The sequence below is a fragment of the Tupaia chinensis genome, unplaced genomic scaffold (assembly GCF_000334495.1).
Source record: "Tupaia chinensis unplaced genomic scaffold, TupChi_1.0 Scaffold000612_1, whole genome shotgun sequence".
NCBI classification, from domain to species: Eukaryota; Metazoa; Chordata; class Mammalia; order Scandentia; family Tupaiidae; genus Tupaia; species Tupaia belangeri.
This window is the reverse complement of record NW_006160131.1, coordinates 4,072,990-4,094,254: the sequence shown is the minus strand read 5'-3', so window position 1 is coordinate 4,094,254 and position 21,265 is coordinate 4,072,990. Positions and strand designations below refer to the sequence as shown.

General features: G+C 54.6%; 1 protein-coding gene across 1 annotated transcript in view; it reads left to right on the top strand.

Annotated features, from left to right (window-relative positions):
• The first annotated feature begins 6,378 nt into the window (after positions 1 to 6,378).
• Positions 6,379 to 21,265, top strand: part of LOC102480620 (uncharacterized) — a 22,502-nt gene continuing 7,615 nt past the window's right edge. Inside the window, exons 1-3 of the mRNA XM_006158944.1 lie at positions 6,379 to 6,425; positions 7,671 to 7,797; positions 8,286 to 8,681. Coding sequence (XP_006159006.1) covers positions 6,379 to 6,425; positions 7,671 to 7,797; positions 8,286 to 8,681 — 570 coding nt within the window. The remainder of the gene's footprint in view (positions 6,426 to 7,670; positions 7,798 to 8,285; positions 8,682 to 21,265) is intronic.

The following is a 21,265-nucleotide window of genomic DNA, read 5'->3' as shown; positions in this document are numbered from 1 at the left end:
GAGGGGGAAAGGGGAAGGGAGAAAGCAGCCACCAGGGCCAGGACTTGAACCACAGATGGCCATGTTGGAGTCAAGTGCCTTAACCACCACACTGCTGGTCCAGGAACAGTTTTTTTTGAGGTGTTGAAAGTGAGATACTGGGAGGCCCGGTTGGGCAGGGTGGCTCCCCTGAGAGATGCTCCTTGGTGCCCTCCACTGGTGACTTGGTGACTGCGATTGCTCCAGCCCCTTTGGAAGCTGCCAGGACCTGCTCATCAAAACATGTTTTTCTGGTAGGGAGGTTATGGATTAGAAATAAACATAAAAATAAACACACAAAGACATACAAGTATAGAAAAGTGAGGATCTGGTAGGCCTGGCTTCTCTGATGGAGAAAGTCATAAGCCCCAGCCCCAGGTTTATTCTTTTAAAGGGCAGAAAATGGAGGAAGAGGAAATGAAATGAAAAACCAGTTGTTTTTGGGTGTTAATCAGCTGAAGATAGGAAAACGACTGGCATCATGTAGTTTCTCTGATCTCTGGGGGCCAGTTCTGATTAAACACATGTGACTTCCTTTAGACCATAGTGCTCTGCAGTTTAGATAACAACAGGCAGCTAGTGTATTCGCATGCAAATTGCAAATTGCCCTCATCACTGTGCAAATGACAGCTCATGGAACGGTGTTTCTGCGTATGTCTAAATGTCACCATGTTTGCTCAAAATGGCTGCTCTCCACAGGGAGTGATTTGAGATGTCAGTTCAAACCCCCTCCCACTCAGCCCTCTGGCTCAGCGTTTCTGACTCAGAACTAACTGTGTGGAACATCTCTTTAGGTGCCTGCAGTGATAGGGTAGGGGTGCCCTCAGGGATCTGTTTGTGTCAGACAAAAAAAAAAACAAAAGAAAAGAAAAGAAAAGAAACGGGTCCCACTGACAGGGGACCAGTTCACTGAATAGGGTGACCCTGCCCACTGGGAACAAGACGTGCACAGGTGTCTGTGTGAGCTGCTTGGAGCGGTGTCCAGGACACGGGGCGAGAGGTGGCTGTGAGGTGCACCGGACTCCTCTTGGGGAAGACATACCATAAATGACTTCTGTCTTTGTATGAAGAAAGAATTGCATTATTGATTGTGCACCAAGTTATTGATGTGGGTATGAGGGTTGTTGGTTTTCCATATTTTTCGTTTCTCTGATTGTGAAATTTGCATCACGTGCAGGAGTAAGCACACGCCAGAGCGGGTGGTCTCCACCAGGGAGGAGCGCCAGGGAGGCAGCTGTGAGATGGACAGCGGGCTGCCCAGGGCTGGAGCCCTTTCCTTCTATCCGCCCCAGTGGAGCACAGGCTGCTACTGCCTGGGCAAGGTGGCCCATTCTGTGAGGCGTGTGACAGTCTACCAAGCTGGTCCTGTATCCATTCCATTCAGGTCCCCAACAACCCTGTGACACAGGAAAGGTCATCTCAAGTTGACAGATGAGAAAGCTGGGGCCCAGCGTAGGTCAGTGACTCGTCCCAAGTCACACAGCTGTTGGAAGAGCCCAGCTTTGAGCATAGGTCCTTGGGCTGTGGACCATCTCCTCTCTCATGACTGCTGTGTGGAAAGATACTGGGAGAGAAGGGTGGGACTTTGACTCAGACCAAAACCAGTGAGGCCAGAGGAAGGGTCGGTGAGCCAGAGCATCCCTCCACACCAGAGCTGCCAAGTGTCACCCTGTGGAAGCACCTCATTTAGTCTGAACACAGGCTTTTTTTTTTTTTTCCCCAGAGAGGGAGAGAGAGAAAGTGAGAAATCACTCCCCCAAGTGGGGAAGGCCATGCCACAATCCCTTCACCTTCTCCTCTTGGGATTTTGGGCATACACACATGTGCCTGGCATGATTTTCAAGCCGCTGGGTCCAGGACTCAAATTGTAGTGGACCATGTGCGAGTCCAGATGCCAAATGCTGACCCCTGCTTGCAGTTTTCATTTTCATTTAATCACGTTTATTTTGTATTTATTTCATGAGGCAGTGCAAGTACATTTGCATGCACACACGTGAGAGCGAGGGAGACCCTCCTGGAGTCTCGTCAGTCCTTCCAGTTAGTCAGGACCGCGAGGTTGAGCGCCCACTGTATTTCAGGTCGACGCAGGATCCGAACCTGTGTCAGCCACGTGGCTCTCACACTATTGATCAGGGTGATACTTCTGCCAAGGCTGGGTCTGCTCAGTGTTGTTTATTTATTTGTTTTTTTTTTTTTTTTGATCTTTTTTGCCATAGGGTGAGTTTGCTCATTGGGGAGAGAGAGGGAAAGTGAGAAATCACTCTCTGAAGGGATGGCCACACTGCAGTCCCTTCTCCTCCATTCTCTTCTCGGGATCTTGGGCATGCACGCACACATGTCCAGCATGATTTTCAGGTCACCAAGCCTGGAACTCTAACTGCGTAGTCATCCATGTGGGATCCAGCCATCTTAACCTCCATGCTACCTGCTGGCCCTGAGAGTTACATACCCCAATATCCTCTTGAAGTGACGAATGCGTTTTCTTCTTCAACTATGAACTGTGTCCGTCCGGTCTGATTAAGAGTGTGCCCACATGTTGGGTGAAGCAGGCAAGCGGAGGGAAGACCCTTAGAACTGGGGCTGCCTCCTGCCACAGCTGTACCTGCAGGGGCTTCCCCTCCTGACTGGGAACCTGCCTTGACCTGGGGCAATCACTGAGCAGGTTGTCACTCGCTGTCCCTGACACCCTGGCCTGTCCGGCTGAGCCCAGTTCTTTCTGCTCAGCACCAGACACCTTCAGACCCTGGAGTCGGAGGCGACTTAAACAAAGGCCTTTATCTCACCCAGGTCTCCTGCGGCTCAGCTGGGCGGCATGGCCCTGCTCTGGACAGCGTAAAAAGTCAGGCTGGGATGACAGAGGCAGAATTTAGAGGCCTTTCGGATGGCAGCTGGGATTCAAGCTGTCAACCAGAGCCGAGTCAACACAGCCAGGCTTGCTGAGACGCTGCACAGAGGGCAGGGGGGATGCTGTGCAGAAGCCCCCCAGCGGGGCCCTTTTCTATTTATAATTTCCCTTGATAATAGAGCCCATGCAGCCCCTCTGTAGGCCCCTAATTGCTCCAGAGCAGAGGGATGACAGCCTAATTATTAACTTCACAAAAATTGGAGTTGGGCTGTGTCAACAAAGTCCCTTTGCTGTCACCCAGATGCAACTCCTTGCCCTTCATTGTGGCAAAGGGCAGTTTGAAAAAAGAAGAGAGAAAACCCCTGGCCTGCTTCCAGCTCGAGCAGACTTTTATTTTCTGGCCTTGAATGATCTTTGGGAGGATCTGCTCAGAGGAGACAGAAGCCTCTGTCTTCCCTGCTCCACGCTGTGGTCAGTTGGGCCCTGGCCTGGAGGCGACATTTTGGTTCTTGGAAGTGCAGAGTGTGAGCGTGTGAAAAGGGACTTTAGGGGCTGTTTGACTAGAATTTAAAACTTGTCCTGTTGAGCCCCCAGGTATATTTTATTTGGCTAGGGGCATATTTTAAAAAAACGTTTAAAATATATGAGGTCAGGACCAGCAGATGGCATAATGGTTATGTCGCTGGACTCTTGGGTACTTGTCAACGGTTTGTGTCTGGGATCCAGCGACTTAAAGCTCCCGTTGGGCGCCTGTGCGTGCCCAAGAACCTGAGAGGAGAATGGAGGAGAGGGGAATGCAGGGCGGCCATTGCCCCTGGGGGGTGATTTCTCGCTTTCTGTCCCTTTGGTGAACGCATGTGCCCTATAGCAAGGAGGGCAGCTGGGATTCAAGCTGTCAACCAGAGCCGAGTCAACACAGCCAGGCTTGCTGAGACGCTGCACAGAGGGCAGGGGGGATGCTGTGCAGAAGCCCCCCAGCGGGGCCCTTTTCTATTTATAATTTCCCTTGATAATAGAGCCCATGCAGCCCCTCTGTAGGCCCCTAATTGCTCCAGAGCAGAGGGATGACAGCCTAATTATTAACTTCACAAAAATTGGAGTTGGGCTGTGTCAACAAAGTCCCTTTGCTGTCACCCAGATGCAACTCCTTGCCCTTCATTGTGGCAAAGGGCAGTTTGAAAAAAGAAGAGAGAAAACCCCTGGCCTGCTTCCAGCTCGAGCAGACTTTTATTTTCTGGCCTTGAATGATCTTTGGGAGGATCTGCTCAGAGGAGACAGAAGCCTCTGTCTTCCCTGCTCCACGCTGTGGTCAGTTGGGCCCTGGCCTGGAGGCGACATTTTGGTTCTTGGAAGTGCAGAGTGTGAGCGTGTGAAAAGGGACTTTAGGGGCTGTTTGACTAGAATTTAAAACTTGTCCTGTTGAGCCCCCAGGTATATTTTATTTGGCTAGGGGCATATTTTAAAAAAACGTTTAAAATATATGAGGTCAGGACCAGCAGATGGCATAATGGTTATGTCGCTGGACTCTTGGGTACTTGTCAACGGTTTGTGTCTGGGATCCAGCGACTTAAAGCTCCCGTTGGGCGCCTGTGCGTGCCCAAGAACCTGAGAGGAGAATGGAGGAGAGGGGATTGCGGTGTGGCCATTGCCCCTGGGGGGTGATTTCTCGCTTTCTGTCCCTTTGGTGAACGCATGTGCCCTATAGCAAAAGCTCTAAAAGAAAATATTGAGGTCAAACGTACAGGAAATTTACCATCTCACCATGGGCCGTTGGTGGCCCATGTAGTACAGTCGCCCCACACTTTTTATCACCCAGAAGAAAACCTCGCACCCACTAGGCGCAGACCCCAGACCCAGGCCCAAACCCGAGTGCTTTCTGCCTATCTGGAGTACCTCATAAATGGGGTCTTACGCTGTGTGACCCTCTGTGTCTGCCCTTCCGCCGTGCACGCGTGTTCAAGGTCTGTCCGTATCATAGCATGTATGCATCCTGCCTTCCTTTTTCAGGATTGAACAAAACTGGAAAGTGTCTGAATGTGTTTCTGGTAGCCGCATTGCGGCACGATCCGTGTGTACCGCTCGGTGCTTTCTCACGGCGGCGCGCAGGTCACGGGCGTGTGGTCATCACCACAGCTTTTCTTTGGTCTATGGGATAGAGAAAGAGCGAGGAGGGCAGAGAGAAAGGGGAGAGGAGGGTATTCTCGACATGATTTATTAGCACCTGGTGGGTCAGAGCGTGATACAAACGTCAGCCATTACTGTAGACATTTGTATTTTTGACTAGCCTATGGGCCTGGCCCTAACTTTTAACACTGAATAAATGGGAGATTTCAAGCCAGTCGGTGGTGTGGTGGTGAGGGCAGCTGGATCCCACATATCCTGGACCTAGTTGTGTGTGTGTGTGTGTGTGTGTGTAATTTCTCACTTTCCCTCTGTCTCTTTCTTTCTCCCTGGTGATTGTACATACCCTCTGGCAAATTAAAAAAATAATTGGGAGGGGCCGGTAGATGGCATGGTGGTTAAGGTGCTGGACTCCCACATGACAGACTGTGGTTCGAGTCCCAGACCAGGTAACTTCCTTTCTCATTTTCTCTCTCTTTCTCTAATCAAATTTAAAAGTAATAATAATAAATAAAAATAAATAATTCTTTAAAATAATCAGGATCTCTCCTGGCAAATTAAAAAAATAATTGGGAGGGGCCGGTAGATGGCATGGTGGTTAAGGTGCTGGACTCCCACATGACAGACTGTGGTTCGAGTCCCAGACCAGGTAACTTCCTTTCTCATTTTCTCTCTCTTTCTCTAATCAAATTTAAAAGTAATAATAATAAATAAAAATAAATAATTCTTTAAAAAAATCAGGATCTCTTATAGAAGACCTACTAGCACAGGGCCTGCCTCACAAGGCACTGCCATGCACCCTCTAAATAGGACTTGCACCCACACTCTCCAAGTCCTATCACCTCCTGTCATGGTGACCCCCATACCTCGTTCTGTTCCAACACTGCCCGAGGAGGCACTGAGACCCTGCTGGCAGCTGCTCCCTGGTCACAGAGTGACCTGGCTACAGGAGGAACCATCCGCAGACCCCACTGTGCAGACTACACGGCCCCACGAACCCCACTGCCGCGTGGCTCCTCCCATAGGCGGTTAGGCTAATAGAACTTCCTGCGAGGTAGAGACAGCCTTCCGCTCTGGTCCTTGATTAACGTGCATTCAGAGCTCATCTCATTTCCTTTGGGAAACACTACAAATAATCAGGGTCCTGGCAGGGCAGATCCTGACCCTCCCGCCTGGAGGAGTGCCGGCCACCCCAAGCCTGCAGTCACCGCTACTGCTTTAGCGTTTGACCAGGGGCTGGGCGACTTCTGCTGGAATTACTGGGAGAGAAGCTTCCCTGCTGGAGGGCCTGAGAGCACGCAGGAGCAGAGCCTGCTGAAGTGCCACCTCGGGAGCCAAATGCCTGCGGGAGAGCTGGGCCAGCAGAAAGCCCCGGATGATAAAGCAGATTTCCGATGACCCTGTTGGAGCACCCTGATGGGACTGTGCCAGAGACCCAAACGTTAGTGTTTAGCTTTATGATTAAATATCCCTTCCCTCTCTTCTCTTTTCTTTTCTTTTCTTTTTTTTTCTTTTCTTTTCTTTTCTTCTTTTCTTTTCTCTTTCCTTTCCTTTTCTTCTCTCTTCTTTTCTCCTAAGACTTTTGCCATAGGGCATATGTACTCACTGAAGAGAGACAGAGACAGTAAGAAAGTGAGAAATCACCCTGTGGGTGTGGCTATGCGTCATTTGCCATAGGGCATATGTACTCACTGAAGAGAGACAGAGACAGTAAGAGAGAAAGTGAGAAATCACCCTGTGGGTGTGGGTATGCTGCAACCCCTTCTCTTGGGATTTTGGGCACCACACACATGTGCCAGGCCTGAGTTTCAAGCCACCGGGTCCAGATCAGATTGTGGCTGGCAACGTGGGAGTCAGAGCCTGAACCACCACGTCACCTGCTGGCCCCTCCCTTTCCTTTTCTTAAAGAGAATTGAGCTGAGTTTCCATCACATTGAATTGCTCAATCTTGAGTATATTAACCACTATACAGGGCCAGCCGGTGGCCTGGAGGTTAAGACACTGGATTTCACATGGCTGGCTGTGCCGTTCAAATCCTGGACCAGGTAGCACACACCCTACAGCAAAAACTAACAATGAAACCAAAGCAACTATATAAACATTCACTCAAGGAATATTTAGCGAATATTTTTTATTAGTGATTTTATTCCTATGACCTTATTTAAACCTTGCAGCAAAACTGTGAGCTTGGCAGCTGGAACCATCTCTAGTTTATGGAGGACAGAATGGCGGGCCTGGCAGGGACTGACCCAGGACAGTCATTGTGAGTGTATGACCTGACCTTTGGCCTTCAGGCTAGTTCTGTGCCACTGCTCCTCAGAGCGCTGCAGGTGCGGTTTCTACTTTCCAAAGAGATGAACATGGCTTTTTCTCCCTGCAATGAAAGTATGCCAGGATAACTAGGAAAGTTGGAATATATAGAAAGATATATAAAAAATCTCACCACTCACAAATAACCCTCATTAACATTTTAACACCCAGATTTTTTAGCTTGGTTTTGTAATATATGAACATTGATGTGAAAAGAATTTTTTAAAAAATCCAGTATGTACAATTTCAAATTCTGAATCAGTGTCTTAAAGTGCTGTCAGCGGAGTGAGGAGTGTTTGCCACACGTTTTCCCCTGAGTTAGAGGACAGAGGCGCCGGGCTGAGGCCTTGGGGTAAGCCCACCCTCCACTGGCCAGGCTAGCGCTGCAGTCGTCCCCTCCCGCTGATGGCTCTTCCCTGGGGCCTGCTGGCCAGGAGGACTGTGCTGAGGACCGGCCTCCCTGCTCTGTGCTGGATGTGCTCAGCAGCCATCAGAACCAGCTGGTGCTGACGGAGCCTTTCACATCTCCTTCCTAAGCCGGAGGGCACAGGGGAGTGAGTGTGAGTGTGAGTGTGAGTGTGAGTGTGAGAGAAGAGTGCACTGCAGGGGAAGCGGGTGTTGCTGTGAGATCCCGGTTGCCTTCAGACCGGATCCTCTCTCTGCCCATTTGATCAAACACGCGCGGTGCTCTCCGTGGCCACCAGGTGGCGCTATGGAATAGGAAACGAATTCGCTGCTCGGATTGGAAGGGAAATAAAGGTAGAGCGAGGACGAGAGCTTCCCAGAAACGCAGGAAGCAGCTGAGAATGCACAGCCCCCGCGGGCTTGCGCACCAGGTAGGGAGAGAAGGGGTGCAGAGGCAGACAGGGGCAGAAAAGTACAGCCGGACCATGAGTCAGTTACTGCTTCGCCACTGAAAGCCTAGCGTGAGAGGTAGTGGGATGAGAGGGAACCCCGGTAGGTTCTGGGGTCACACAGACCTGGGATCCAGGTTCCAGTGGTTCCAGTGGTAGCCAGCCGCCCGATTCCAAGCCTCCGTTTCTTGCCTGTAGAATTGGAGCCCTCTGGGCCGCAGGCTGGTGAGCTCTGGTCTGCACAGCCGCATGGCCTGCTGGGAGGGGTCGCCGCCGAGATCCTGCACGGGCTCTGGTTCTGGGTGCCCATCGGGTCAGGACTGCCATCTCTGGGGGATGCCCGTCTTGGCGCCCCAACAGAAGAAACACCTAATGCTTTTTGTTGCATAGAGTCAGTTGAACGAATGTTATACCAGAGGGCCATCGCGGATTCAGGTTGTGAAATAGGCGGTAACTACTCCCGCCATCAGAAGAGGGGTCTGGAAGGCTTCCCGGAGCAGACAGGCTTCCCCCAGCCACACCTTGGAAAACAGGTGAGAATCCAGTAGATGAGAGTCCAGCATCTGTGCCGAGGGACATGAGCAAGGGCCTGGAGGTGGGAAAGGAGGGCTGGACAGAGAAGACCTGCCTCTGGTGAGGGAAGGAGGAGAGGCACCAGAAGGGGAGCCTCGCTGCTCTGCAAAAGCACCTGCACTTGCCTGTCTGCGGTGCTCCGAGCTGCTAAGTCCCAGCCACTGTCTCTGAGACGCCCACCTGGTCCAGTCTGTCTTGGCTCCAGACCCAGCCGATGTGGCCAGCTGCAAAGACCCAGAGCATGGAGGAGCCTGCTCTGTATAGACGGCAGCCAGGTCTGAGGGTCAGTGTGGGCAGTGGGGGAGGGCGCCCGGGTCTGAGGGTCAGCGCGGGCAGTGGGGGAGGGCGCCCGGGTCTGAGGGTCAGCGCGGGCAGTGAGGGAGGGCGCCCAGGTCTGAGGGTCAGCGTGGGCAGTGGGGGAGGGCGCCCGGGTCTGAGGGTCAGCGTGGGCAGAGGGGGAGGCCTCCTGGGTCTGAGGGTCAGCGTGGGCAGTGAGGGAGGGCACCCGGGTCTGAGGGTCAGCGTGGGCAGTGGGTGAGGGCACCCATGTCTGAGGGTCAGTGCGGGCAGTTGGGGAGGGTGCCCGGGTCTGAGGGTCAGCGTGGGCAGTGGGTGAGGGCACCCGGGTCTGAGGGTCAGCGTGGGCAGTGGGGGAGGGCGCCTGGGTCTGAGGGTCAGTGCGGGCAGTTGGGGAGGGCGCCTGGGTCTGAGGGTCAGCGTGGGCAGTGGGTGAGGGCGCCTGGGTCTGAGGGTCAGCATGGGCAGTGTGTGAGGGTGCCAGTTGGGAAGGATTTGAGCATGGCCCATGGTTTTAGGTGTCCAGGTCTGAGGGACATTGTCATGGACAGTGTCCCCAGTGCCCAGGGCTGAGACCACGGGGCCCCCTCTGAGCACTGGCCGCATCAGGGCTTTAAGGCTCCAGGTGTCCGGTTGTGCGAGGGTGTCTGCATGGCAGCAGAGGAGGCGTGAGCGCAGGGACCTCTGAGGCTGAGAGCAGGTCTCGCTCAGCATGCTCCTTTTCCTCCCGTGGACAGGCTCCGTGGGTGGGAGTACTGTAGCTGCCCACCCTCTCCAGGATGGTGGGTGAGGAGCCAGGGGTGGGCTTGGGGCACTTTCTGGGGGGGTGCCATGTCTGCATGAACCCTGAACACGTGTGTGAACAGGCCCCTCCCAGGCCCCTGCTATGGGGATGCCCATCAGGGCTCCTTGTGGGCCTCAGCCCTCCACGAGGCCCTCAGGGCTTGGCCTGTGTGTGGGAGAGACACGGGTCTTTATCCCACGGCGGGTCAAGGGGACTCACTGCGCTGGCCGAGTTCTGGGTGGGAAGAGCAGCCGGGCTTCCCTGGAGTGCCCCAGCCTCCGGCCTCCCTGTTTTCCTCTGGGCTCTTCCTTCCGTACTGCTTCCTGCCATTTCAGAGGTCAGCACCCCTTGACTGGGGCGTTATTGCTGGGGCGTGTTATAGCCCTGTCCAGGCACAGTGGGTGGGGCGGTTCTGAGGAATTTCCTGCAGCCTACTGGTTAAGGGAGTTGGATATCACATGGCCAACTGTGGTTCGAGTCCCAGCCCCAGTGACTTGAAAAACACACTGGGCACGCATGAAGGCATGTCCAAAATCCCAACAGGTGGAACAGGGATGTGGCCACGCCACCCGGGGGGCACTTTCTCCCTCTCTCTCTGTCTCTGTTTCTCTCTGGTAAGCATGTGGGCCCTCTGGCAATTAGGACAGCAAAAAAGGAGAGAATTCCTCTTGGAGCCAGGGGTGGTTCCCACCCAGCCCGGCCCCTGGTGACCCCGCAGGTCATTTCTGTGACCGTCTGTTGCTGTTCCTCCCTTCCTGTCCCCACTTTCCCCATGGATTGTCCTGACCCCATCCCTACCTGCCGTTCCAAGCTGAAGGTGTTCTTCTGTGGCCCCAGCCCCAGCCCAGTCCTGGCCCTTGACTGGCTCCTGGCACACCCAGCCCCTGTCTGCCATGGCAGAGTGGGGCACGGGGAGTGAACAGGTGCAGGCCACCTCTCGTCTCCTCTGCCAGGCACTCCCAGGGATACAGAGTGATGCTGCAGGAGGAGCGGGGCCGCAGTCTGGAGGGGGAACAATGGGGAAGGAAGAGCATTTGCTGAGCCAGGTGCTCTGCACGCTGTCTGGCCTGGTCTCCATGGCGGCCATCTGCAGCCGGTCTTGTCACCTTCTTTTACAGAGGAGAAAGCTGGGGTTCATGAGAGGTAATGCTTTCCAGCCCCCAGGGCTGGTTGGTGCAGGGTGAGGAGCCCTGGGCTCCATTTACATCCCCACAATTCCCTTTTTAATTTCCAGCCCAGACCACCTGAATTCCCACCGGTATATCAGACTCCCTACCTGCTCAAGGGCTGCTCAGGCGGTGTGTCCCTTCTCCCTGGGCACAGGGACTGTGGGTGGGGCCAGCGAGTCCGTGGTGGGAGGAGGCGCTCTTTTCCTTGTGAGTGGTGAGTGCTGGCAGGAGGGAGGCTTCAGGCTGCGGGGGATGGAGCCGGCAGGGAAGGAAGCAGAGCTGAGGCAGGAGAGGAGATGGCTGGTCCTCGCTGCACTGTCCGAGCCTGGGCCCTGCTATGCCTGAAGCTGGAACCCCGGACCTTTCCAACCAAGTGAGCCAGTAGTTTCCCCTTGCTGGCTTAAGCTGGTCTGACTTGGGTGGCTGCCACCGCAACCAAAATCATGTCACAACTGCCAGGACTTGCTCTAACCCCATCCAAAGGACTTCCTGAGCTCTGTTCTCTCAAGCTCTTTCTGCACACAGGCCTCAAAGTCACTCTCACCCCTCAGTGAGCTCTGACCCTTACAGTTAGTGGCGTTCTCCCCAGCCTAGTATGCAGAAGGTGTTTCCGTTCCTTGTCTACTGCACACATGTGTACGCGCACACGCGTGCACTGGAGTAGCGTCGGGGTCCCAGACTAACACCCCGAAGCCCCCTCTCGCCTCTCCTGACCTCTCTGTGCCCAGTTCTCTTCCAGCTCCTCCCATACAGCGCAGACTCTCCATCTCTGTGGGGTGTTTTTATTCTCTAAAGTTTCTTTCTTTCTGAGAGACAGTGAGAGCGAGGCCCCCTCCCCCGCCCCACAGGGTCTTCTGCTGCCACTCCTCCTGTCGCAGCTCCAGGATCACGGGCCTCACCACGTCCAGCCAGCCCGGGGAGGTCCCAGAATGCAGGCCCTTTCTGTTGTGTTGGCGCTGTGCCTTGGCGGGCCCTCTGTGGTCTTTACAAACCGGGGTGACATTCGCACTGGTTGGTCTGGAGGCCTCGGGGCCCCTCACTTTGGTGTTTGCAGATGTGAGTAGAAGGCCCTCCGGGCAGCTCCTGCCCTCTGAGAGTCACAGCTGCCTCCAGTCCTGCAGCCGATGGCTGGCCCCCCTGCAGTCAGGGAACTGCAGGCCTGGCGTGACCGGAGTTCCATGTCCTGGGTGGGCCTGCAGTCTGGAGCCTTTCCTGCACAAAGGCTGGCCCGATGTGGACTGTCTTGGCCTTGGCAGAGTCGGGAGGGTGAAGCTCTAGCGAAGACTTGCTCGCCTCCTGGAAGCGATCCCTTTCACCCCCATTTTGCCAGTGGGAAAACTGAGTCGGAAGCCACAAAAATGACCTGCTCCTGTCACGGCTGAGAGCCCGACCCTTTGCCTCCGAGTCCTGGCCGAGCCCTCTGCACTGTGTAGTCCCTCCCTCTGCTCTGGTCTCCCCCCTTCCGGGTGAGGGGGAAGCAGCTATGGGAGCTGCGGGGGAGCATGTTGGGCAGATTTGGACGCCCCCAGGCGGGCGCTGAGCAGCTGAACCCCGACCCTGCACCCTTGCGCCTGCTGCAGGAAGTGCGACCGTGCCTGGGTTCGGACAGTGGCCGTGGGAGACACAGGCGAGCTAGTGGTTAAAAACATGTTGTGAAGGGCAGCAGCTGCCTTGGAGGTTAGGACACTGGACTCCCACACGGTCGACCATGGTTCGAGGCCCAATCCTGGTGACTTGAAAATCACACACGTGTGTGTGCGTGCACAAAATCCTAGGAGGAGGAGGGAGATGGGCTTGTGGCGTGGCCATCCCCCCGAGGGTGATTTCTCGGTTTCCCTCTTAGCATCTGTCGCCAATGACCACATGTGCCCTATGACAGAAACCTAAACAAAAGCAGCAGCAAGTGTACATTGTGATAGACACGAAAGAATAAAATCAGTATGTCAGGAGTGTCGATCGCTTCGCTCAGCGCCCTGAGGAGCGGGATCTGCCGGGGAAGATCTGGGAGCACTCGGCGCCAGCTGCGAGGTGCGGGCCCTCAGGGCTGCTGGTGTAGACACTTGGCCTCCACATCACCCGTGGACACCTGCAGACCTTGCTGCAGGGCTGGGAGGCCCTCAGGGCTGGGAATCTTGGCTACAGCAGGTGGTGGGCAGTTAGAAGAGGGAGGCCAGGACCGGCTCTTGCTCTAGGAGCCTCGAGCTTTCGAACCCCACGCGGGGCTGGGCACCTTCATATGTGTGCCTTGGAAAAAGAGGGGCCATTAGACAGAAGGGCAGGTCCCAGGCCCAGAGGCCCTTGGTACAAGGGCGCCACCCTCCCTCTGTCCCCGTGCTGAGTGCTTGCTGAGCCCTCCTGAGTTTTGCTGCCCTGTGTCCGATTCATCTTTCTCTCCCTCTTTTTTTTTTTTTTAAGAATCATTTTATTTATTCATTCATTTATTTTTTAATTTGACCAGAGGGAGACAGAGAGAGAGAGAAAGTGAGAAAGCAAGCCACCAGGTCCAGGACTTGAACTGTGGTCAGCCATGTGGGAGTGTCCAGCACCTTAACCTCCACACCACCTGCTGGTCCCCCATCTTTCTCTTTTGACAAGCACATCTAGTTTCCTCAGGAGATCTTGGACATCATGACTGGAGAGGGGCTGGCCTCACCTGGCTCAGGCTGGCCTGTGTCAGTCAAAGCCCCTGACCCTGCAGCTGCAGGTGGGAGCACACTGCCGGGAAGACCAATGAGGCGTGTCCGGTCGGGATGGATAGGGTTAGGCTGCAGTACTCAACCCCCAGTAGCTGCTCCAGCACAAGTGGTTTTGTTTTGTTTGTAATCCCCCCTCAACTATGAGAAGAGGGAAGCTTTCTCTTCTTGCTGGGGTTGCAAGGCTGCAGGATTTGAGTCTGGGCAGCCGCCCTGCAGGAAGTCTGCCTGGAAATGAAGCTGTCACCCAGCAAAGCAAGCGCAGAGCAGTGGATGGTACCCCGGTGGTACCATTCGAGCTGCTGGGTACAGCCAGGCTTCCTTCCCATTACCCACGCCAGCTCAGTACCCTCTACTTTTTTCTCCTTATCTTTTCCTCCTCCCTCTCTTCCTCCCTTTTTATTCCTCTCCTCCTTTGGCTGAAGTTACTTTGAATTATTGGGTTGTCAGAAAAGGCATGCCATATTTTTCTATGCAAAAATGTGTCATGATTTTTCCAACAGCCCAGTAGATTGCTGTCACTTACAGTGAAAATATTCTGTTGTAAAAACTCAAACTCTGTTTTCTCTCAGTAGCTGTTCAACACTCACCTCCTCCAAGCAGCCTTCTGAGATTAATGCCCCTTCTTTCTGATTCACTTTTTCTTTTCAATGTTCCTTCAAGATTTATAACTTTTATTTGTGTGGGGTATCATTTAGTGCTTATTTGTATATTGTCTTGCATTTATTATGTTTTCTTTGTAAATCTCCTTAACTAGACATGATCAAGTCAAGTACAACACTAAACTATTTACTGAGCTCTCCAGTAAGACGGTATTGTTCTGGAGGCTGGGTGGGGTGAGAGTGGGCTCCAGAAGATTTAAATTGGGTCAGAGCAAAAACTCACACACTGGGAGGGTTCATCACACTGGGGGAGTCTAGGAAGGGTCAAGACCAGCAGGGCTTAGTCCTGGGTGTTGTCACGGAGGCCAGGGCTGGACCGAGGGTCCCTGCTTGGCCCTGATTTGGAGAAGGAGGCCAGGAAGGAGGAGGCCAGGCCTGCACTGCTTCCCCAATTGCTTCTGTGGCACCCTCCTCTAGAAGTCCCCTAACTTTCGAAGCTGCTTCACCTGCAGGCCCCAACGGGGCTGTGAGAAGTTCCTCCGATGTCTCTCTGCTGAGTTACGTCCCAGCACGCCCCCACACCGAGCCCCTGCAGCCTGCCCCTGCTCTTGTTTCCTGACGCCCAGGCTTTGACCGGCTCCACCTAGATTCTCCCCCTGACATGGGATTCCCTCGGAGGGCGGTGGGATGAGTGGGGCAGAGTCCTGCCTGGAAGATGCTGAGTTTGAAACCCTGGGCTGAGTCTCTGCTGCCGGCCTCTGCCCCCTGCTGCCCTGCCCTCTGCCGGGTTTTCTCTGACCTGTCTGTACTGTTCTTCTTCTTCTTTTGCTAGAGGGCAGAGAGGAGGGAAGGTGAGAAAGTACCTGTGGTAGAGTGGTCGCGTGGCAGTCCCTGCTCCATTCTCTTCTCACGCTCCTGGGGACGCACACGAAAGTACTCAGCATGTGTTTCCAGCCACCGGGGCTGGGACTCGAACTACTCAGTTGGCCATGTGGGATCCAGCTGCCTTACCTACTGTACCACCTGGCTGGGCCTGGATTCTTTCCTTCTCGGGGCTAAAGGTGAATTTATTTATTGGATCTTTAGAAAAGTTATGATGTATTTATGCAAAAATGTAGCACAACTTTTCCAATGACCCAATAGTATTTCCTGCTGCCTCCCTTTATCCAAAAAAAAAAAAAAAAAAAAAAATGAGCACCACCGGGGGGCGTGGGGGAAAAAAAATTGGGACCAGCAGGTGGCGTGGTGGTTAAGGCGCTGGACACTCCCACATAGCTGACCAGGTTCAAGTCCTGAATCTGGTGGCTTGCTTTCTCACTTCCTCTCTCTCTCACTCTCGCCCTCTGTCTCTCTCTGGTCAAATTAAAAAAAAAAATGAATGAATAAATAATTATTTAAAAATTATGTTATTACTTTAAAAATTTGCCAGAAGGCACATGCGCTCACCAGAGAGCTGGAAAGGGAACGTGAGAGAGCACCCCGATGGGCGCAGTCCCACCGCAATCCCTTCTCCTCCATTTCTCCACCCCGCCTGGACGTGGGGCTCGCAGGTCACGTCTGGTGTGTGTCTCAAGCCACCAGGGCTGGGCCTTAACTCCTAGGCCACAGGCTGGTCCTAACTTCCGCTTTCAGTTGTAGTTTCCAGTTGACAGTAATCGTCACACATCTTTGCGGGGTGCAGTGTGGTTCAAAGCGGCCACCCAGCGTGTGGTGTCCACATGGAGGACGCAGGCGTGTCTTGGCAGCGCTGGGCGTGGCACGGCGCAGTAGCCGGAACCCCCACGAGCTTTCCCGAGCGCTGGGAAGTGGCGGAGTACATTCAGTCGTCAGCTGCGTGTTCTCTGGGCTGTGGTGTCCGGGTCGGTGGCCTCTTCCTCCTGCTCACGTGCCTCTTGTGTGTGGGGTTCGTTTCCTCCTGGACCCCTTCCTTGGAGCTTCTGGAATCTCCCACCGCCCTCTCTACCTCTGTGGCCCCGAGGCCTTCAGTGGCCATGCCTCAGGGCGTGGGGGGCTTGTCCTCACAGCCTGCCTGGCCCTTCCGGCCGGCTGTGGCTGCTCCCCACGGGCCCGTTGCATGCAGACCTGGCTAGGGGGGCTCTGGGGACAGCGAGCTCTTCTGACCTCTGCCAAACCCCTCCTTCTCCTCCGGGACCACAGTGCCCACCGGGGTCCCCGCATGGGGCTCGGGGGGAGGAAATGACTGCCCCGAGGTCGACTCGGAGGGTCTGCAGGTTTCTTCAGCAATGTTGGGGGGCACTTTGTGACCCTCAGATGGGACGCAGGGGACAGAGCACTAGAGCAGCACTGAGTGACTTCCCCTCTGGCTCTGGGGAACTGGAAGGGGAAAGCTTGGAATCCGACGTGCTCAGGCTCAGCCTCGCCTTGACAAAAGCCCTTTGAGGACTGAAATGACTGTGCAGCGCAGGCCCCACCTCTGGGCCCAGCAGCCCTTTCTCTTTGTCTGGAAACTGCTGCGCTGGTGTTTGCCCAGGCCCCCTCCCTGGCTGCCCCTGCACCCTCTCAGCCCTGGCAGGCCGACTTCCTGGGAGACCGGCTGCTCCTCCCGCCAGCCTCGGCCTCGCTGTCGTTGACCTTGTGCTCACATAGGGCGCTTCTCGTGGCTTATCGGCTGACCCGCTGTGGGCCTGTCCAGAGGCTGTGCTAGCCACCCAGGCCCCTTGGAGGAGAGACAATGGTCCTTAGATTCCTTAGGTAGCAGTTCTGTCACCTCAGAGAGCCAGTTCCCTTACCTGTAAGGTGGCGGGGTGGGGACATCTGAGACCTGATTTTCTTCACAGGGTGGTCTGAGTGTGGAAGGCTGGGGAGGAGTCAGAATTGGTGCGGGCCCTGCAGGAGAGCGCTGCCAGACTCCCTTCCTGTAATTCCTCCCGGGGCCCTGCTCCCGATCCCCTGTGGTGGGAGGAGGGAGGCGGGCACAGCCCTCGCCCCTGTTTGTGGCCCGGCTTTTGCTCTCCGGTTGTCTATGGGCAGCTCACACGCATTCCTTTTGTCCAGCTTTTACTTTTTATGCAGTACCGGTATATCATTTGAAACGTTACGTACCAGCCAGTGGCAGAGATTCTTCTCTTCTCTAGCTGACTCCTGACTGCAGAAAAGGGAGGATTTCCTAGCCTCCCATGCATCTAAAAGTGATCCTGGGTCTTGGCTCTGCCCAGCGAGTTTCAGCAGAAATGTTATATCGTAGCTTGGGAGGGGCATGTCCTAAAAAAATAACTGGTGTGCACCTGTTTTCATCTTTCCCCATTTTTCCATCTTCCATCCTGTCGACCAGAATGTGAACTTGATGGCTGGAGCTGCAGCAGCCCCATTGACCCACAATGGAGAAGGAGGCCGGGCCGTGGTGGCAGAGAGCAGTTGCCGTGTCCCCTGTGCCTTGTGGAGCAGCTCGGCTGCCTCTCTCCAGACTTCCCTGGGATGCAAACACTCTTCTGTTTAAATTAGAGGGCTTGGTTTGGGTTTCGGATTCATTTCGCAGAATTTTAGCAGAGCCAAGTTCCAAGCAGCAACCTCCTGCCTGTGCCTCCCTACCCCGCGCTGACTCCTGCTCCCAGAGACACCCCCTGCTGCAGGACTGCTGCTTCTAGCACCCACCTCCATCCTCTGAGTGGCACAGCCTGCTGTTCTTCATGGTTTATTTTATTCTATTTTAGAAAATATGTCTATACATTTATAAATCTATGTTCATTGTGAGAGTATATACCTATGCTCACCAGAGAGAGAGAGAGAGGTAGGGAGGGAGGGAGAGAGTGAGGGAGGGGGCGAGAGAGAGAGAGGGAGGGAGGGAGAGGGAGAGAGAGAACCCCCTCCCCAGTGTAGTGCGATCACACTGTAATCCCTTTCCATTTCTCTGTCCTGTTGGGATCTGGGACACGCACACACATGTGGCTACACCCAGGCCCCCTTCCTGCAGCCCTCCAGCCTGCTGGGTCCTGGGCGCCCATGTGCATGCCTGGTGTTTCAGGCCAACCGGGCTGGGGATTTGAACTGTGTGACCCCGCGAGGTCCGGTTTCTCTCAAGTAGGACATTGCCACTATGCCATGGAGCTGGCCGACTGTACTGATTCTCCATCCTTTTTAATGTGCCTTTCTCCCCCCACTTTGGAAGCTTTCAAGATTTTTCCCTCTACCTGTAGGAGTTTCAAATTTTCACAAGAATGCATGTCATTGGAGGATTTTTCATGGACTATTTGGGGTAGTCTATAGGTCTTTTTATTATTTTTATTTATTTTTATTTACTTAAATTTGCTAGAGGGTGTGGGCATTTGCCAGAGAGAGACCGGCTGGGGCTGGGAGGGAGGAAAGTACCCTTCGTGGAGGATGGTCATGCCGCAACCCCTTCTCCTTCGTCTTTCCCCCCTTTGGGACTTTGGGCACACACGCATGCTCAGCATGCTTCTCAACCTGCCAGGGGTGGGATTCCAACTGTGGGCAGCCATGTGGATTCCTGCTCCCTTAACCACGAGACCATGGGGCCGGCCCAGGTCTGTATGATTTTTCTCTCATCATTTCCTGTTTCTTCATTCTGGAATTCTTAACTGCTTGGATCAGTCTCCAGATGGATCCGTTTGCTTTCTAATCTTTTCCTTTTTATAATTCATTTCTTTTCTGAGAAGTTTTTTCTAAACTTGTCCTCCGACTATTTTATCGAATTTTTCATTTTCCCTCTCCTATTTTAATTTCTCGGAACTTGTGTTTGGTTCTCTGTGTGCTCCCTTTCCTGCTTCCTAAGAAGTGGAATGACCACAAATGGCTTCAATGGACCCGTAAGGAAGTCAGGAAGCCCCTCCGGGGAGCCAGGCTGGCAGGGCCCAGGGCGGAGTGGGCACGGCGCCAGACAGTTGGTGGTGCGGCCCGCGGCGAGCTGGAATGGGAGTTCTGTGGTGGGTGTCTGTCTTGAAGGTAAACTGAAAACCTGGTTGTTAGTGTTGTGGCTTGAATGTACTGGCGACTCCTTTGGCCTTTTATCGGCGCGTGAGTCGAACACAACCACGACAGGCACCGTTGGGCCACGGCCGCCGTTTTGTGGAGCACCAGTAGGAGCTCTCTGGTGTGCAGGGCTGTTCCTTCCATGCCCTTCCTCGGTCACAGCCTTATGAAGCTTCTGACCACAGGCTGGTCACGGGTAGGGCCGATCTCAGGACTGAGTGTGGTGTTCTGTTTAAAGGCCTTTTCCCCCAAAGCATTTGCTTTCGGGTTGCCGTGGTGGGTGCTTCCCAGTCTCCCGTCTGCGAGGGTGGCACCGAAGGGGGAAGCCGGCTCGGCCGCCCTGAGCTACCCTCTCCCAGCAGTGACAGCACATGCCAGGGTCCCAGAGGGCCAGGTTTGCCCCACACAGGCTCCCTTGGGAGGCACACTGTCTGTCCTCTGGACTCCCCATTGTCCTGACTTGGATTTAAAACATTTTTTTTTTTTATAAAGGGCTTTTGCCACAGGGTGCCTGCACTTGCTGGAGAGAGACAGAGGGAGGAAAAGTGAGAAATCACCCGCTTCTCCTCTGTTCTCTTGTCAGGATTTTGGGCATGCAAGTGCATGTGCCCAGAGTAATTTTTTTCAAAATTCCGAGTCTAGGACTTGAACTGTGGTCCTCCAGGTAGTAGTTCGAGCATCTTAACCACCACTGGCCCTCGGGCTGGGCCTTCTCGGAGCTGCCTTGCAGTCCTGCCCCGCCCCTGTCTCCCCCTTCCTCCCTTAGGAGTGCTGAGTTCGCTGTGGCTGCGACCTGCCCCACCCTGCTCCCACCTGGTACCTCCCCGTGTTGCCCCAGCCGATCTCTCCCGCTTGGAAGCCTGTCTCTCCTCCCCGGAGAAAGCTACCTAGTGGGGACCACTGTGGTTTGGAGGTGCCGTTAACTGCCTTGGTGGCACATGAAGAGGTGGCTGGGTCACAAGGCTCTGCCCCCCCACAGGACGAGCTCAGCCCCATCTCCTCTGTCTCTTACATTACCGGGCCATGTGGTGCTCTCCGCCGCTGCCCTGCAGCTATGGGATGTGCCCGCCAGCCTCTGGTGCCACGCGGCGGGGCCCCAAGGCTGCAGAGCTGTGAGCCAGTGCAGTGCTGTTCCTTATTCATTACCCAGTCTGCGACGCTCTGTCCTAGCGGAGACCAAGACGCAGCTTTTGAAGGCACAGGCCTGGAGACAGGGAGTGCAGAGGTTGCTGTGGGCCGGGAGCTCTGCGGAGAAAGCAGAGGCTGGTGAAGGAACCTCAGGCCTGAGGGCAGGGGGCCCTGTTCTTCTTTGCGACTGAGGCCACGGGAGGGCAGGTGCTGGCAGCCATGGATGGGTGCTGGCGGCCACAGATGGGTCCCAGGAATGGCTCCCTCCTTGGAGGTGTGGGAATGACTCAGGGTCTGGAGGCCAGGAATTCTCTCTGGTCCCAATTTTCTGTTGGAATGTGGACAGCACATTCAGGGGACTTTCTCATGAGGGGTGGGGACACTACGTCAGGACGGGTGGGGCAGGTGGACGTGTTCTCTGATTGGTCACTGTGCTCCCACACATGCTGGCCTCCCTCATCCCTGAGTGTCCTCAGAGCTCCATGCTAGGGCAGAGCAGAGACCCCACAGGAATCCATGACCCCGACACCACTGAGTGACCTGGGAAGGGAGCTATGGAGCTGCTGGCCAGTGGCTTCTTTCTATTTTTTCTGCCTCTTTTTGTTATCATGTTTGCTGTCCCTTGAGTATTTCAAAATGACACTTTTGCAATCTAAGTCATCTGACCTTGGCTGTCGGATGCGGATGGAACGGTGTCAACCTCTGGGAGGAGATGCCTTCCGCCTTCCACTCCTCGGTGGCCCCGTCTCTTCTGTGGGTTCTGCGGATTGGATCAGAGGCAGGGGACTCCTCCTCCCTCCTTGTCCCTTAGGTGGGCCCGGGGCCGCCCTTCCACTGAACTCCTTTGTTACAGAGCCCACCTGTGTCTGCCAAGCCACAGGTATGGATGTGCTTCTGCCCCCCCGGTGCCTTCGGCTCCCCTCC